At 40.9% G+C, this 13430-nt stretch overlaps 1 protein-coding gene across 5 annotated transcripts in view; it reads left to right on the forward strand.

The window, feature by feature from the left end:
- Positions 1 to 13430, forward strand: part of LOC114147232 (abl interactor 1-like) — a 29395-nt gene that overhangs the window by 6554 nt on the left and 9411 nt on the right. For 3 of the 5 annotated variants that reach the window (XM_028021846.1, XM_028021842.1, XM_028021844.1), the window contains exons 2-6: positions 1897 to 2064; positions 9220 to 9396; positions 11393 to 11407; positions 11551 to 11654; positions 12334 to 12474. In XM_028021846.1, coding sequence (XP_027877647.1) covers positions 1897 to 2064; positions 9220 to 9396; positions 11393 to 11407; positions 11551 to 11654; positions 12334 to 12474 — 605 coding nt within the window. The remainder of the gene's footprint in view (positions 1 to 1896; positions 2065 to 9219; positions 9397 to 11392; positions 11408 to 11550; positions 11655 to 12333; positions 12475 to 13430) is intronic. The other 2 variants (XM_028021843.1, XM_028021845.1) reach the window with 1 other exon arrangement.

Raw genomic sequence — 13430 nt, forward strand, 5'->3', positions numbered from 1 at the left:
AAATACATTTATTGTAATGATTAATTTGTTTATTTAATTTAAGCATTTAAATTATGTATTTAAATAATTTAAATAATTTATTTAAACGTATATTTAAATAAATTATTGTATATATTTACTTAATTTTGTCCCATTTAACCCTCCGTACATTTGGAGAGAAAGATCAGTACTAGCCCCGCCTGTAGCTCCGCCCCCACAGATAAAATTATCTTATGATCACAGTGCAGGAGCAGGAACCATGAAATAATTAAATAGATATTTACCTAATTATCTGCATCGGCTATTATAAGTTTGCATTTTAAGGATTTAATGAATGAGATTTAGCACATTAATTTTTTATTAAATAAATGACGCAAGCATGTAATTAAACATTTGTCTGTTACATGATGCAGTTAATTAATGATTTAATTATGTATTTACGTTTAATTTTGTCCCCGTTGACCCTCCATGTATTAGAAGAAACTGAACATGTAATATGATAAGACCATTTACAGCAACGACGGGCTTTGCTGCTGAAATGTGCATTTTCCAAGTGTCAAGCTAGTTTTTAAATGCAGGTCAGCAGCGAGCTGGATGATAAAGTGTGCTGCTGCAGCGAGATTAGATCCACCTCGTAACGAAAGGAGGAGTCCAAGTCATTGTTCCCGCATTTAAGTCTTTGTTCTGATAAAATAGGCACCAAGAAGCAAGTCATGATCAGCCTTGAAAGCTGTTCAAAACACCGCCTGTCGTTCTTTAAGCAAAGATTAGGGATAGCGTGGCATTCAAATCGCTGTTGGGGAATTAGAAAAGCCCTGTGTCATGCAACAGATCTTCAATATTCTTACATAAACCAAACAATAAAATCACATCGCATCAGATTGGGCAATAAACACAGCCTTTCTCACATCTAAGTTGACTACTTAAATGTGCTGCTTCAAAGAAGGCCTCCTTATCATCACCCTAATGTATATTTTTCTTCACAGATATAAGTCATTCCAAAAATGTTAATAGTTTTGGAATCAGAAGAGAAATGGTGATAAAACGAAAAGATTGTTTCAAAGCTGAAGTAAGTCCTTTTGGGCTTAGCGGAGTGTGTAGTTCAGACGTCGAAGACTGCATTGATCATATTAACTTTCAGATAATCCTGGAATTCAAAAACACAACTAATGAGTGGGTGGGCTAATTTGCATATTTATGGAATTTTTCTTCCCCTAGAGTTTTTTTTAAAAATTTTATTTACTTTTAGGATTTAATAAAGCTACAAATTCCACTGTGACAAACTGCATTTTGATGTGCAAAATTAGATTTTTTTTATTTTTATTTTTTTTCCAATTGAATACATCTGTGGAATAATTGTAGTCCTGCTTCGTAACCGGACTTGGCATTTCCCCTGTTAGAGAGCCTCTCTGTGTGTGGCTGCATTATCCCAGTTTGGTTTCCAAACTGTAAATATGTCCACTCAATCTCAGTGCTATGCAGAGGCATCCAGAAACAGATGGTTTGTGCAGCCGGGCAGAGATTTGGGATCCTGTTAAAAAAAAAAAGTTAAAAAGAAATAGGAATGTCCTGGCATTCCTTCATTCTGGGCTTAATTCCCACCATGCACCTGTTCCCACACTGCCAACCTGGCTTACTCTGGAGTTGTGTGGTAAAATTTCCTGGCTTGGGTTATCTTCCTCTAGAGTCTCGCACACTTGCCCTCGCTTCTCCTCGGAGCTTAAAGGGGGGCTTTGCAGTTTGAGAACAGCCGAGACTGAATGGTCCTGTCAGATACCCGCTCTCCACACTCTCAGCTTAAAAAAAACCTGACAGAGTGAAAATTAGAGTACAGCGTTTCCTCCTACCACACCTCCTTTCACTACTTTTTTTACATTTTTTTTTCTAACTTCTGCTTTCTCTTCCTCTCCCTGTCAGGCTCAAGACAAAAAGAAAGCCCTGGAGGAGACCAAAGCCTACACCACGCAGTCTCTGGCCAGCGTTGCCTACCAGATCAATGCCTTAGCTAATAATGTGCTGCAGCTGCTGGACATTCAGGCCTCGCAGCTGCGACGCATGGAGTCCTCCATCAACCACATCTCCCAGGTACAAAGGCCAGATCGACGCTCGGGAGGCTTTAGTTGCGCCTGAGTTGCCTCAGATGATTTCGACACGAACCGTTTCACACGCTGCAGGGTTTCCTCTTCGTGTAGTTCAAAATAAAAGCACAAGTAAAGCATATAACATGCATATATATTTGCACACTTACACTATTGATAATCAGAGTTTGACATTTTGAATTGAGACATCACACAACATTAACATTTTCGCCTGCCTGGATGTGAAGCTGGCTGCTGTGCGCTGCGCCTCTTTCAGGAGGGAAGTAAAACTAGAGACGATAGTCAAAAATAGAGGCAGTGAAAAGATGCAAGGAAAGTATCTAAGCAAGGTTAAGTGGATTACATTTTTAGTTAAACTGTGAAAACAATCCCAACGCCATCATATGTTGTATTTGAACGACGGTAGTTAAATTATATAGTTTGGCCTTGATGCCTAATGTTTCAGATACGTTTCTGATTTATTTGATCATCAGTGTCATATCGCACACGCGCACCTTGACAGCCTATCACCAAGGTTTTAAAAATAAACCCAGAGGAAACACTCCACCGTGTACCAAAATTTTGGGTTGGTTGATGTGGCTGAAAAACGTATCATGATATAAGCATTTCAGAACCGCACAGCATTCTGGGAGATTTACCTATTTACCTTCACTCGGTGGTTACCTATGAGGGTGCACCGGTTGCAGTTTTCTGACCGAACGCCGACATTTAAAAAGTCTGATCTGCTGATTCCCATTTTGGCCAATACCAATTATTTTTGTCTGAAATGTCGGTAAATATAGCAAGAAAGTCACAGAGTTGTCAACACTGGGGTGACTGGTGTTCGCTGCAAACGTGTAGATATGACCTGGTGAGCCGGTCTATCAGTGGGAACTCTGTTACGGCAAAGCAGAAGAAGACGGTTGCTGATTTTTAAACATTTTCGAGGTAAATAAGATTGTGTGAAAAGATCGACTTTGTATGTAATTATCGGCCGATCACCGATGTCCCAAAATTAAGTGCCGGTAAATCGGTAGACCCCTAGTTACATAGCAACAACTTGCTGAGTAACTTGCATAACAGCGGTTGAAGATTTTGCCCGTCTCAAAACTGCCTAAAAATAAAAAACGACGATCTGGAGTGAAAACTGTGGATAGGAGAGGAAAGGCCATGCCATCATTTCATATATTTAAAACAAAAAACTGATTAATAATGATCAATATTGGCTGATATGAAACATTCTGCAGGCTCGGTCTTTCACAATAAAAACTGTTATTGTTGTGTTATGGTGTTGTATTACGCATGATTTTAATTTAGAAATTCATTCCAGTTAAGTACAAAGACATGCATTCCACTGATGTTCTCCGGTGTGATAACATTAGAGGAAGTAATAAACTCCTGGAGACAGATATGATGGAGGGCATGCCACACCTCCTCTGTCTGCTCTCTGTCAGTCAGTGAACGTCCCGTGCCCTGCCTCCATGCTTCATTAAGCCCGTCAGGAATGAAGAAAACATCCTGACAGCAGCACTCTCTCTCTCTCTGTTTCTGCATTTTCACCTCCCGCGGCCGGATGGAGCGGCGTTAGGTGCGGTCCGACCAAGAACAATGCGCCGCCTTTATCGACCCCTTAAAGAGGCTTAGCGCCCAATCTTGTTTCCCACTTGACATCGCTGCTTCACATTTTATAGCCCTCAGTGCTAACCGCAGTGTAACTCTGCCATCAAGTGCAGAATTCTCTGTCAGTACGGTCTGAGGAGTGTAACTTGGACAATTTCACATAATCAGTGTGGTAATAACTCTTAAAAATGTAGCTTTTTTTTTTACTTCTGCCAATCGACAATTTTTTTTTTTTATCAAAATTAATCACTCTGCTTAATAAGCTTGAAATAAAAATATGCACGCAGTTAGGCTTGCCCAAGAACGGTGCCCTGGGCAAGCTCCTCCTTCTGTGCGCACACTCCAACCATTGAAACTGCAAGCAATAATCAGATTATTATTATTATTATTTTGTAGCAGAAAGTAGGTAATGTAGTCTCCCTGTCATGTTCTGTGTTGTCTGTGTATTTATTTAGAGTTTTCCTTGTCCTGTCCTCCCCTTGATTAGTTCCCAGGTGTTTCTTGTTCCCTGATTACCCCCAGTGTATTTAGTGTCACCTGTGTGTCTGTTCTTTGTCGGGTCCTCGTCTACCAACAGTCAGTCGTTTGTTTTTTCCTTCATGTCCATTCGTGTACCTGTGCTACCAGTGCTGAGCTTTGTTTTCCCGCTCTGCTGTGCTGACAGGGTTTTGGACTGGTTTGAATATTCAGACATATTCATCATTAAAGCCATTAATTTACCACATCCTGGGTCTACAGCGTCTGCCTCACCACTCTCAACACACCGCTTTATGACACTCCCAGTAGTTGTCAGCAATTAATGCAAACTCAGTTCACTACTCATGCATACAAGTTGTAGTAAATTTGTTCAGGGGAAAACCGGTAAATAAGATAAATTTTATTTTCTATTCATGGGAGCCTCACTCCTTACTGATGCCGCCCTGGGCTACCGCCCATGAATCCAAGCCCGGAGATTCAAAAGCTGCTGCTGGATGCGGACTCAATGGCTTCCTTGAAATAACAGCTAAAAACGTATCTTTTTAAATCTGCTTTTGCGTAAATTTGTTTTGTGTATTTGTTTTGTTTGTTGAGGCACTTTGTGATTTCTATCTTTAAAGGGGCTTTACAAATAAAGCTTTACTTACTGACTTTTCAGACGAAAAAAACTTGGTAACAGCCAAAATTAGAAACAACTGTAATCGGTGCAGTTGCAACCCTAATAATTACAGGTCAATTCTTGAAGAAAACTTTGCATGACAGAAGCTAAGTTTCCATTGACCATAACATTGTGCAAATTGGAATTATGGGAATAAATTTGATGTAAGTAAATAAACCAACTTTGATAAAAACATTTCTGTGCTAGGATGGGGCGATTTTTCAGCCGTATCGAAGAATGGAGACACTTTTTTTCACATCACACCAGTTTGTATACAGCAGAATTGTAGGCACTTGTAGTGTTAACAAGCTTGTTAACGTGGGATTTCAATTGTGTTTCTTATTTAATAGAAACACTGCAATTGCAAAATTGAGCTTTTTCAACACTAGTGGAATACCGACAAAGTTTTGCGCACATTTGTACTGGAAGCACAGCTACTGACCCTGATCCAACAAGGACTGCAGTAGTCAAAACATATTTAGGCGTTACAATGTCCCAGTCAAAGTATAGACCTAAATCCAATTGAGAATCTGAGGTGCTCACAGATTAATGAGCTTGAGGTCATACACCCAAAATGCAGTTCAGTTTCTTTTCATTTGCACAATACATTTTTAAACTACATATTTTCCTTTCACTTACCAATTATTTACTACATTGTGTTGGTCCATCACATAAATTCCCAATAAACTCCCAACTGAAGATCGCGGTTGTTGCATGAGAAAACTGGAAACGCCCCGATGGGTAGGAATAATTATGAATGTCCCCCCCTCCCTCGTTCGCGCATCTAAAATAGGCATTTCTGGCTTTCGTTCAGCGTTCAAGTGTTTTTTGTGTCTAAGGAATTAAGTTTGAACTTCCAGCTTAGTTCAGCTGAAACGGTTGAAATGAGATTAAAGCGAGAAGGAAGCCAAACGTGGCTTGCCAAGTCCAAGCCTCGTTTAAAAAGCTCACAACAGAGGAGGCTGTGACGGATTAACACAAGGAGCGCTTCGACATCAACACGCCATCTAAAGCTGAGATGTGAATCACTGTTTAGGTTGGATATTTGTGGCTAAAAATACCTTCAATGCAGAGGTAGATAAAACACACACGCTCTGGCTGTGTAACACTTTCCCGTGCCTGCTTTTTTATTTATTTTTCTCCATTTTGTTCCCCAGAAACACTTGGTCAATGTCAGGCGATCCAGTCGACCGTTGGCTGAGAAACCTGGGTCCAAAGTAAACCTGTGTGAAAAGGAGAAGCACCGATCGGATACTAATATCTGTTTCGGCATCGATATTTTGAAAAAAAATCAACATTGGGTATCAGTGAATATGTTCCCGATGCATTCTATTCTATGCTTTGTGCTCTGAGCAATGTCATAATTCATCATTTATTTTACATTATATTTATAATTCCTTATTGCACTTTCTCAACCATTTGAATGAAGGTTTGTTGCACAATATTTTCTTTAACATTTTTGACCAAGGTAATCAACCTATTGTTTTTGCCAGTTTCAGTTTCTTTATTATTTATTTTACGTCGGCTGTTCTGACCGAACAAATTGAAGTTGTGTCGTTTTAAAACTTTTGACCAAGCTTGTGAAGCTATCGGTGTAATTAAGTGTGCTGCCCTGGTGCAGAGTTATCAAAAAGATGTCTTAATTCAGTACATTTACGTCTGTGTTCACAAAATAGAAACGTTTTAAATTAATTCAGCATCGTTTTCTGTACCAGATTGGCATCAGCCGATGCTAAAGCCTCAAATATCGGTATCAGGAGTGAAAAAGGCGTATCGTTGCGTCCCTAATCTGAATACTACATTCATGACGTTTGAAATCGTCTATCTTGTCTTGGACTTTATCCTCCCCGGTCCAGCCACAACTCAGCATATTTGGCTACTTTGTGGCAATGTGGAATTGTTTTGCCAAAAAGGAGATTTATTAGACCGAGGCGGGAGATCATCGCCCCTGAACCATCTGCTCTTTGAAACGCGCAGCCGGGACGTCTCTGAGGGCAAAGATTACAAAAGAAAATGAGATGGAGCGAGTGCAGGAAGGGCAGACAGAGTTGTGCCGTCAGCGATTAGGTAACCAGTTATTACGTCTGAAAGTTTGACACAGATCATCGCGCCTGTTCAGGCCTTCAGCAATGGGCGCTCCGAGGAAATGTTGAAATAGAGATGACGGTGCAGCGTTTCAGGATTACCGTGTTTGTTCACGGCTGTGGTAGTAGAGCAAAAGACGCGAAACGGATGTTTACAGCAGCTGTTGTTGCTGAGAAACGTGTCTGCTCTGTGTGCTGGATTTGTTTTAAACCCTATATGTAAATCTCCTTTACTTTTTTCCCTCTTCTTCATTGTTTTTTTGTTGTTGTTGTTTTTTTGTTTGTTTTAATCGCAACATAATGTCAGAATCCTCTATTTGCCTTATCCCTTTCTGTTCTTCTTGGTTTTTCTCACTTTATCTAATCTTCACCTCAGCTCGCCTGTCGCTGGCAGGAAATGGGCGGCTCTTTTCTCTTACTTCCCAGCCGAAGCTGGGTGTGCAACGTTGGTTTCCTCTCCTAAAAATGGGCTCAGCTGGTTCTCTATATTTAACTCGCATTCAGCCAGTCAGAGACTCCAAGATCAGGCAAAGTCACTTGACAACACCTAGCAAAAACATCCACTCATTCCTACATACTGGGTAGTACACGGTTATTTATAAACATTTATTACCTGCTACAATCATATCAACTATCTTTTAATAAAAATATTTATATATCTGTACTCAATAAAGAAGCATTCAGTCCTTACCAATTGGATAAACGCAACAGTAAATGTCATTATGTGAATAATTGTATGAAAAGCTAAATCCGTCACTTCATTCAGTATTTCAATGGATTAATAACTCCATGTAATGATTTTGCACATATGCTCAGATTTAGGCCTGCCACAATAACTAATTTTGCTGAATGATAAATTGTCCCAAATGTTTTTGCGATAAACAATAATTTTGTTTAGAGACAGTTTTTAAGCAATATAAAGGTAGTGGCATAATAGTGCGAGAACACTTTTCTCAAAAATCAATAAAATTTAAATTCTAACATATATTTAACACTGAACCGTAAAACACATCAACAACACAACTCAAACAACAAATGAAATGAATTATGAAGTGTCTGTGAACAAAAATTGGATAACTTTTCCATCCAGTTTTAGGTAGAAAGAGAGAGAGAGAAAATGAAAAGGTCCTTTTTATTCCTCCTAGTCTTCTAAAACAGAAAGGATGCTCTTTGTTGTTCCATAACCTACCTCTACATCTTGACTTAGTCTTATTTAAAAAAAAGATAGTACGCCATTTATTGTAATTCATCCGAGATATTGATAAAAGTTTTAAGATTTCATCAAGGCCAGAGAACGGGGAGCTCTTAGTTTTTACCAGCGGTTCGTTCATTAGCCTGCTTCAGCTCCACTCATTTTTCCTCCTGCTCTCCTTAGCCCCGCCCCTCTGCCTCTGAGCATCACTCATCCGTTCCAGTTTCATCTATCATTCATAGATTGAGGGCCAGTTCATACAGGAGACTGCTGTGAGTGATAATGACTTAAGCCTTAAAGGAGAAGTAGGTCATTGGTATTTTCAATTAGTCCTTGTGTGAAGGGCCAAAGGGGATCTTTGTGAAAATTGCATGGGAAAAACAAAATGAATCTCCAGTTTATTAGTTGGTTGTTTGCGCTTTTAGTTTTTTTTTGTTTTTACTGTGGTTAAAAAAAGACAAATTCTGAAGACTTCCTTTGTTTTGTTTTTAACGATCTTGACATGAGGTGTAAAGAGCTGTAATATAACCCCTTAAAATGAAAATGCAATAGCTTTAATGAGTTTTTAGCAATATAATACAGCATTTCTTTATAAAACATCATAAGACGGATAATGAAAAACAAAAAAGGATTAAAAAAAATAAAATAAGCACAATGAGGGGGTGCAGTGGTGGCACAGGGGTGAAGCGCAACCCACATATGGAGGCCTTAGTCCTGGACGTGGCTGTCGCAGATTCGATTCCCGGCCTGGAAATTGTTTCTCAAACATGTAGAAATTAGTGGGTTTTGCAAAACTGCAACGGAGACACCTTTTTTGCATCACACGAGTCACGTGATATTACTACTGGCGAAAATGACAAAGAAGACGACAGGAAGTAGAAGGAGAATGGTGTGGCTTTGTTTTTTACTTATGTAAACAAACGTACAAGCATGTTCACATGTGATTTTAGTTGCATTTCTTATTTAACGGAAACGCAGCAATTACTAAATTGTGTTTTTTCAACATTAGCAGAATATCAACTAACTTTTGTGCACATCTGTAAAGGAAAGAGTGTTAAAGTTTAATATGTCAGATGGCTAAATGTGCTGCGTCCCATCAAGGGGCCTTCATCCTCCGTCTCTCTTTTTCAGACGGTGGACATCCACAAGGAGAAGGTGGCGCGTCGAGAAATCGGCATCTTGACCACAAACAAGAACACCTCTCGCACCCACAAGATCATCGCCCCGGCGAACATGGAGCGGCCCGTACGGTACATCCGGAAACCCATCGACTACACGCTGCTGGACGACGTGGGACACGGCGTCAAAGTAAGAGAAGACGTTAAACAGTTAAACTTCAGACGAAGGCAGACAGAACCAGAGGTTCACTGAGGTGATAAATCAGTCAAGGTACTCCAGATTGGTTGCCACGGGAGATTAAAAGATTTTTTTCAAAGATACATGAAAGAATCAAAGCAACACTGAATATGTTTCCGATGAGAGAATAACATTATAACAAGATATAAAGCTGGAAAAGAGTGGATTTTACATAATACCGCTCCTTTAAAAATGTCTAATCAATATCAGAGAAACCCAGAAATGTGATTCTGGAAGAGTCTGGAGTTCTGACATTAAAATGTGTGGGAACTCTGCGTGTCGCCCTTTACCAGTCGATGCTGAGCAGGTTGCTGACTGTGGCTGAAAACAGATTCACTAACCAAACCTCTTTTTTTGGGGGGGGGGGGGGGTCCAGTACTGTCTGAAGCTGAACGTTGTTTGGTGTGGGTGGGTGTGCGTGGGTGTATGTGTGTGAGCAAGGACGGAGGCATCGTTGCCAAGTGTTATTCACACATCCACATCCACTGTTGAATCGTGGAAGAAAAGAAATCTCTCAGCCTTCTTCCGTTTCATTTTGGGAGTTTTTTTATATTTCTCCCCATGATCCATCCTCTCCTCTCCCCACTCTCTCCTGTGCGTTTTGTGCGTGCTCGTGTGTGTGTGTGTGTGTGTGTGTGTGTAGCCGGTCATGTGCGTAATGTGTGATTCGGCCTGTGCGTCGTTTTTTCTTCCCCTTCCTCCCTCCCCCCTTGGGTCTGTCTCTGTTGAGATAGCGGCTGTCTGCCGATTTTCAAACATCCGCTGATTCAAATTCAAAAGCCACTGTCTCCTCCTGTGAGAGCTGGCTCACACTGAGGCAGATCTGGCATGGCTGGCTATGCAAATCAGGCATCATTCATGGACACAAGAGATGATGGATCTCTGTAGAAATCAGTGCAGATCAGCAGAGCCGGAGGTTGTTGGAGCTCAAAAAAAAGAAAAAAGAAATCAAAGATTTAAAGCATTTAATTCAACTACGTTTGGAATTTATTAGGATTTATTTCTCGGTTTTAGCTTCCTATTTGTCTTCTTCTTCTTTTAAAACTCTCTCTGTCTCTCTCCTCCTTCCAGCTATGTGTGTGTGTGGATATGCATTTAAATAGATCCATGTGGACAGAAATACAAATTGCATTCCAGGCCCTACCAAGCCCTTTCTTCCATACACATCTGCAAATAGTTCAGAAGCAATGAAACTCGTCGCTGCCACACAGAAATCTACTGTGCAGCTTATTAGTGCTCCATCCCTTCGACATGTTTTGTTTAAGTTGTGGCGGATTCCCTCGAGCTCCTGAGGCATTACCGTCGTCCTTCTACCTCTTCTTTAATTTCCCCTTCATCAGCCAAAAAAGAGAGCTGGGTATTCAGAGACATTCACACGTAGCGTGTTGACTGAGCTCTTCTCTTCTTCGCCACAATAACCTTAGTGGACATTTCTGAGAGTTACCACAGCGACAGATTTTCTAACAGGTTACAGCCTTCCCATAACCCGGACTGTCTGCTGTTATTTATGACCTCACAGTCTCTCATGGTTCTTGGTCAATAGCAACGCTCGAGACATCAGCAGGCCACGTCAGTCAAACAGTATGTAGAGAACAAATGGGCTACGAAATTAACATATGCCAATTTTTTAAGAGTAAAAAAACAGGCTGTGTTTTCCCAGAGTATTATAAGCCTGGCAGGACACCGGGCTTTACTTGCGCTAAGCTTCATTTGTTTATCTGCTACAAGTTTTTTTTGATATACACCAGTAATAGTGATAGCAAAGACAGGTTAAAGAGTAAAACGGTTGGAAACGCAACATAGTCTGGTTAGTACGTGAACACATAGGGAGACCGAATGGATGTTTTTCATTTCCGTTCTTTTTCCTTTCACTCCTTTCTGAGAAACAGTGTTGTTAACCAAGCTTAGTAATTACTTGTTTGTCTCCTCTCTGCCTGCGTGCACTCAGTGGCTTAAAGCCAAGGTAAGAGTTGACTTGGTCTCTTTCTTCTCCTCTGTGTTGAATAGAATAGAAATTAGAGTTTTCATGACAACTAATTTTCAACCCTATTTAAATCAGTAGAGCTATGAATGAGCTCTAGACTTAACTCCTCTTTGCTTCTCTAGCAACACGGGAACAATGCAGCAGGACGAGGAGGAACCCTGTCCAGGACCAACCCGCCTTCACAGAAACCCCCGAGTCCCCCTATGGCTGGCCGGGGAACGCTCGGGTAGGAAGCTACAGCATAATGCTAAATACTTCAAAGTGTCTGCAGGTTTCACCAACTCAGACTTACTTTTCCAGAGGACCAAAACTGAAATATTTGGGGTCTCTTTGTGGCTGTTGACAGCGGCTCTCTTAACCCCTTAGTGCAAACCTTTTTCTCGCACAGATTGCGTGGAGCATCGTGTGGGTTGGTGAAGATGAACGTAGTCAATTTACTGCAATAAATTTACGCTTACGTAAAAAGTGCTAGCCAGCTAGCTAGCAAGCATTAAAAGCTGGTAGCTGGCAGCTTCTACCGCCTTGAGACACAGTGCAGTGAGTGATAATGTCTGCGTCTGGACTCAGACGTTAGCCTGAAAGAAAAGTCCCATTAGTGCAAGACCTGTGATTAATGTATCTTAGGCAAACCTATGTTTTCTTTCATGAATTTAAGCCATTTTAAGGCCTTAATTTTAGATACGTTAATTTAAGAATTTTAAAGATTTTTAAGGATGCACAGACACCCTGTAGAAATATTATTTTCCAATAACTCTTCTAATAGTAAATCTGATTACTCTTTGAGCTTTTTATGAAGGTTTTAACCCCTCTTTTGTTTCGATTGTGAACATTTTTCTTTCTCTACATACTGAGGTTGAAATCTGCTCTCTCTCTCTCTCTCTTTCGCCTTGCTGGTCTGAATCCAGGCGTAACACCCCCTACAAAACCCTGGAGCCCGTGAAGCCTCCGGTGGTGCCTAACGACTACATGACGAGCCCGGCCCGACTGGGGAACCAGCACAGCCCCGCACGCACGGCCTCGCTCAACCAGAGACCCAGGACACACAGGTAGCAAACATGAGACCCTCTGTCTAAATCAGGGGTCTGCAACATCCAACTCTGGAGACGTAAACATAAATATATTAAGACATTCAGGTTTTTACTAGTTTTTTTCCCTGCAATGTTAGTATTAAATTCTTACAGAGAATGACACTGAGGACTCATTCACACCATACCAGTCCTCTTTAATCGAACGCCAGTTCGTTTGCCTAGAAAGTCTGGATCATTTGTTGAGGTGTGAAGGCGCAATCAAACTCTGATGCAAATCAAAAAAAGCGAACTCTAGCCTGCCTGAAAATGTCTGTCTGGGTGTGGTTGAAGTGAACTCTGGTGCAGTTCGAATGCATATGTGAATGCCAAGCTGACCAGAGACCGCTCCAAAAGCAGGAGGCAAACTGTAGCACAGGGCATCTTGGGTAAATACAACCATAACAAACGTGTGAGCCTAGCATTAGCGGGAAAAATGGCTTGTGGTTTTTCACCCCAAAAAAAAAAAAAAAAATCCCACAACCACTAAAGTTAAACACTACTCCATTTGTTTACATTTTATGAAGAAGGAAGGCTGCACAGTGGCGCAGTTGGTAGCACTGTTGCCTCCCACAGTCCAAAAACATGACTGTCAGGTTAATTGGTCTCTCTAAATTCTCCCTAGGTGTGAGTGTGTGTGTGTGTGTGTGCATGGTTGTTTGTCCTGTCTGTCTCTGTGTTGCGACAGACTGGCGACCTGTCCAGGGTGACCCCGCCTCTCGCCCGTAAAGTTAGCTGGAGATAAACACCAGCACCAGGGTGGATGAATGGATGGATGGATGGAAGTTGCACTTATGTCTTCTTCTGGGGTTTTTATGTCATTTCCTTCAGTAGTTCTTGATGCAGCACCATCACAGGCGAGGAGGTGGACTGGTTTTTCAAAAGGTTTGATGCCAGTTATATGTATTTACATCTGTTTTTGAATTATATATGTGTAA

This window comes from Xiphophorus couchianus, chromosome 6 (genome assembly GCF_001444195.1).
Source record: "Xiphophorus couchianus chromosome 6, X_couchianus-1.0, whole genome shotgun sequence".
In the NCBI taxonomy this organism is placed as follows: Eukaryota; Metazoa; Chordata; class Actinopteri; order Cyprinodontiformes; family Poeciliidae; genus Xiphophorus; species Xiphophorus couchianus.